The following is a 5,000-nucleotide window of genomic DNA, read 5'->3' on the forward strand; positions in this document are numbered from 1 at the left end:
TGAGTTAAAGCAACGTCTAGTGTTGTTAAGAAACTCAGCACATGGATCATTGCCTATGAGCTGCATCCTTTAAGCACAAAAAAGTCACTATATAAGAATTGGGACACATTTATGGGCAGAAAGTAATTCAGACGTATTAAAGCAGCTCTTTCGCATGATTACTGGCTGGATGAAATCATGAGCTAGCAGATAGACTCTACACTGTACATTACAACCCAGAGTTACTGGGAAGCATCGGGGTCAGTAAACACTTTGCAGATGAACATGAACATCAGTCTGTGTGCAACAGTTTCCTACCCTGAGGTTGTGGCTTCCTGAATGGTTCTAGCTGGTTGCGAACTAAAACTATTTGAGTGTGAGGTTGAAAACAGTTGAACTGCACGGTGCAAACAGGCCGACCGGTAACATGGCACGCGTTTTATACCTCGCCATAAACACAAGACCTACAATCTTCATACCAGAGACGTTAGTTGTGTCTAACTAACTTATGGAGAGAGACACTCACCCCTTTCTTTCCAGGGATGGCACACTCCCAGTTCATCAGGTTCATTGTTCCATCAGGGTTTTTAGTTGGCACAGCTACAAAACCCTGCAAAAAACAAACAAACAAAACCCATCAGCATTAAACAGAAACCGTTTAAAAACCGAGACTTTAACTAAATGCACACGCTGAACCCACACAGGGTAAAAGCTCATTTTAAAGCAGCGGTATGTATAATTCGGGGGATGTTTTCACACAGCATTTCATGATCTCCATCGATAAAATTACAGTTTGCAGTCCAACAATCATCTTGAATTCACTGCCTTATTTACTTCGTTTAACATTATCGTCTTCACGATCGGCACAAACCGATATAAGGTCGATATGAAACTTCAATTTTAGTACTTTTTTTTTTCTTATGTCTAAACTGACAACAAATGATACTAAAGTTTTGGACTTAATCTTTGTAAAATTATTCTATTATTTATTATTGCATTAAAAAAATAATGCAATAATAATAAAGTACATATATAATAATAATAAAAAAATAATTAGTGTTAAAAATAACAATAAATGTGAGCCAAACAACAAATTCTATTACGTTTTTTTAGTTTTTATATTTTCTATTATGTTTCGTTTTTATATGAATCTGCTGGCAAAAAATTCAAACTCCTTTATGACTCCTGTGTGCAATACGCACCTAAAGAAATGAATTCTAGTCATTTTCACTGACAGTTAACGGAGCATCACTGAACACTTTTTGCTATATCTTCGTGAATCGTGATGATATTTGTGTCACCGTTATTTTTTTAACAAGCCAAAAGCTGTTAATTACACTAATACCAAAATGATGACGAAAACACTAAAACTAAAACACACACACAGGCAGTGGAAAGCTTGTGGGCGGAGTTATTATAGATAAAGTTTAGACTGCGTATGTTTTTAGAAGCCCACACAGACTGTTTCCAGTCGAGTGCTCTAATTCTCACCGTAGATGTTTTTACGTCCCCGCCGAGGTGTGTGTGTGTGTGTGTGTGTAGCATGCTCTATGTTGCTTTAACTCCATTTGCCAGCAGGTCTTTGATCCTGATTGTGTCACTGATTCTTTGAGAATCGTGTTTGCGTCGTACTGTTTGTTTGACTACAGACTTTTTTCCAGGAGTTTTACTGAGATTGATGTGGACACAAGCACAGGATTGTTCTTTTAAACTTCTCATTTTAAAAGGGACGGGACAGACAGACAGACAGAGAGAGGGAGGGAGAAAGAGATTCTTTCCATTTTGATGCTTTGGCAATACTGTACACCAAGAATCATGCCAAAAATACCTTTAAATTCAAAATTGAAATTGAGAGGGGAAAGTGTGAGCAAGTGGGTGAGAGAAAGTGTGGGGGAGAAAGAGAGAGAGAGAGAGAGAGAAAGAAAAAGAGAGAGACAGAGAGAGAGAAAGAAAAAGAGAGAGAGAGAGAGAGAGCGAGAAAAAGAGAGAGAGAGAGACAGACAGAGAGAGAGAAAGAAAGAGAGAAAGAAAAAGAGAGAGACAGAGAGACAGAGAGAGAGAGAGACAGAGTGAGTGAGTGAGTGTGTGTGTGTGAGTGAGTGTGTGTGAGTGAGTGAGTGTGTGAGTGAGTGTGTGAGTGAGTGTGTGAGTGAGTGTGTGAGTGAGTGTGTGAGTGAGTGTGTGAGTGAGTGAGTGTGTGAGTGAGTGTGTGTGAATGAGTGAGTGTCCCCAAGCACCTGGTCTATAGACATAGTGGAGATGAGATCATGAGCTCCAATCCCTACAATGATGTCACTCTACAGAAATAGAGAGCGGAAAACAACAGCGCTCTTCTGTTTTCACTAAATCTAACACTTCATGTTCAGAGCAGTGGAGTGAGTCAGAGTCAGAGTCAGAGGAGCTGTGAGTTAGAAGGAGGACATGGAACAAAAATAAACCATCACTGTCCAGTGTAAGTGTCGTATGGTGACCAGACTGACGTGTGACAGTGACAGCAAAATCCAAACCACTGGCTGAAATCCTAACCACGGCGTGTGGTACAACATTTCTCACTCCCTCTCTCAGTGATTATGTCCTTCCTGTGCCGTCTACCTCGAAATGATCTCTGGTGTTTACAGCTAGCACAGTTAGCTTCTAAACTGCTAAGAGCTAACATGAAGCCTGGGATGTAAACATGTAACTCAACTGACTGACTTTCCCAATGATGTGTGTGTTGTATAACTTGTATTTGAAATAAGATCTACAGGACCACAGATCAATGATGATCATAACAACAACAACTCTTAGCAGCCAATTCGGAGTGTCTTTTAAAAATATAAATAAACATTCAACTAAAAAAAGCTGTGCTTATTTCAAAATAACTTAATGAAAAAATAAAAATTAAACAATTAAATGAATTAGAAATAACTAAAAATACAACTTTATTTCTTTTTGCAGGTTTCATCCATTTGTGCTAGAACTCGGATCTAACAGAAGATTCAGGTCCAAAGTCAAATGTAAGCAGTTGTTAAACCCCGGGTTCCCTTTCATTCTTTATCAAACCTTTTCTATACAGATCTGTCAAACGTCCGATACAGTTCGTATTCTGGTTTACTTACGAACGGATGATCTTTCCGCCAAGCCTTTCGTTCCTGAGCGAGGCGACTCAGCGCTATACCAGACATGACTGTAGCAGCTCCGGTAACGAATGGTGATGAACCTGCAGGGAAGAGAAACCAAGAGACAACCAAAATTGGGAGAAAAATCATGAAACAAAATTCCTAGTTCTGTTTATTAACCAGAAAAAAGTACTAAAGATCCATTAGATAAAATTTTCAAAGCTCAACCCTTAGGATCTACAGATACAGTGCATTAAAATATGGCTTAATTCATTGGGGTTTTTTTATATCATGTTCTATAATGTCATAGCTTCCTGATTACTTGTACATGAGTGTGTTTTCACTATTCACTTCTAATCTGATCAGATGTGTGTGTATGAATCATAACACATAGCTATGACTTATTATGACATAGCTATGATAAAGTCATGACCTCTCTGCCTCTAATGGGGTGTGTGTGTGTATATATAATATATGTGTGTGTGTGTGTGTGTGTGTATATATATATATATATATATATATATATATATGTGTGTGTGTGTGTGTGTGTGTGTGTGTGTGTGTGTGTGTGTGTGTGTGTGTGTGTGTGTGTGCGTGCGTGCGTGCGTGTGTGTGTGTGCGCGCGCGCGTGTGCGCGCGTGTGTGTGTGCGCGCGTGTGTGTGCGCGCGTGTGTGTGTGCGCGCGTGTGTGTGTGTGTGCATGCATATGTTTGTGTGTGGATCCTAACACATAGCTATGACTTAATACAGCGAGTGGATGAGAAATTCATGACCTCTCTGCCTCTAATGGTGTGTGTGTGTGTGTGTGTGTGTGTGTGTGTGTGTGTGTGTGTGTGTGTGTGTGTGTGTAAGCAAGCTCAAAGTCTACTTGATTACGCTGCACACTTTTCTGTTTTCGTGAAAAAGTTGAAATGAAACCAGTCACATAAAGAAATTAAAATAAATGATCCCATGTGACTTTGACTGCAAATTGTAATACTCTAAGGAAGTATCAAATGAGTTCAGAGCTGTTGTGTTTCTCGGTTAGTTGCACGGTTGGTATGTCAGTTAAGACGTCACACACACAGAGAAGCAGAGCTAATAATTACAGTGTTTATTGATCCGTTTCACCGATAGATTCGCGCTTTTTTGTAAGTTATTAAAATAAGTTATTATAATGACTTACAGATAAAGTTTTATCAGATGATGTAGCAGTAATAATCTGACGTGGTTGTTACCAGCGATACGTCGTCTCGTAGCACCGTCGCAATGATTTGGCTGTAATTTACAGTCTCTTTCCTAAAGATTTACATTGTCAGATTTTTCTATTAAACCATTTAGTTGACATCGCCCAAACACTGAGCGGTAACCATGGCAACACCCCAGCCTCATTTCTGACCGACGATGGACATGTATATGGAAACTGTTCGGCACTAACACACAAAATAGGAAGTGAGAACACGAATGCTACAGCAGTGAAATTCCCACATATCACTCCGATTATAGTTAGAAAACAGCTTGTTTGTTTCTACACTATGGAGAAGTTGTTCTCCTGAGATCACAAATATAAACAACTCACAACTCAAGGCTTTTAAAAATCCCTGAACACTGAAAAAAAGGCTAAAGTGTAAGCAGGTTCAACCTAAACAAGTAAATAACTTGGTAAAAAAAACAGTGAGTTTGATTCCAGAACACTATTTTAGCATTTTTTTCATATATTAATATAATTGTATGCATGTCACTGTGTGCGTGTAAATGGGACGTATATATGGAATTGTTGGGCCATTTTAGCCAGATCTCCTTCTCAAGAGTGGAATTTATCATCTCAAGAGATTCCTTGTTTAATTAACAAACAAACAAACAAACAAACGCAAACAACCCTTTATCTTACAGTGTGATCTTGTTCCCTCTAATTAGAATAGCTGAAGAAAATTTTACCTTTAT

At 38.8% G+C, this 5,000-nt stretch overlaps 1 protein-coding gene across 2 annotated transcripts in view; it reads right to left on the minus strand.

The window, feature by feature from the left end:
• Positions 1-5,000, minus strand: part of ube2ia (ubiquitin-conjugating enzyme E2Ia) — a 13,349-nt gene that overhangs the window by 7,514 nt on the left and 835 nt on the right. For both annotated transcript variants that reach the window (XR_009650152.1, XM_060896822.1), the window contains exons 2-3: positions 3,078-3,178; positions 506-589 (exon numbers count right to left, since the gene is read on the minus strand). Coding sequence is in view for 1 of the 2 variants with exons in the window: in XM_060896822.1 (XP_060752805.1) it covers positions 506-589; positions 3,078-3,143 (150 nt within the window). In the remaining variant the exon portion in view is untranslated. The remainder of the gene's footprint in view (positions 1-505; positions 590-3,077; positions 3,179-5,000) is intronic.

This window comes from Tachysurus vachellii, chromosome 21 (genome assembly GCF_030014155.1).
Source record: "Tachysurus vachellii isolate PV-2020 chromosome 21, HZAU_Pvac_v1, whole genome shotgun sequence".
Classification (NCBI taxonomy): domain Eukaryota; kingdom Metazoa; phylum Chordata; class Actinopteri; order Siluriformes; family Bagridae; genus Tachysurus; species Tachysurus vachellii.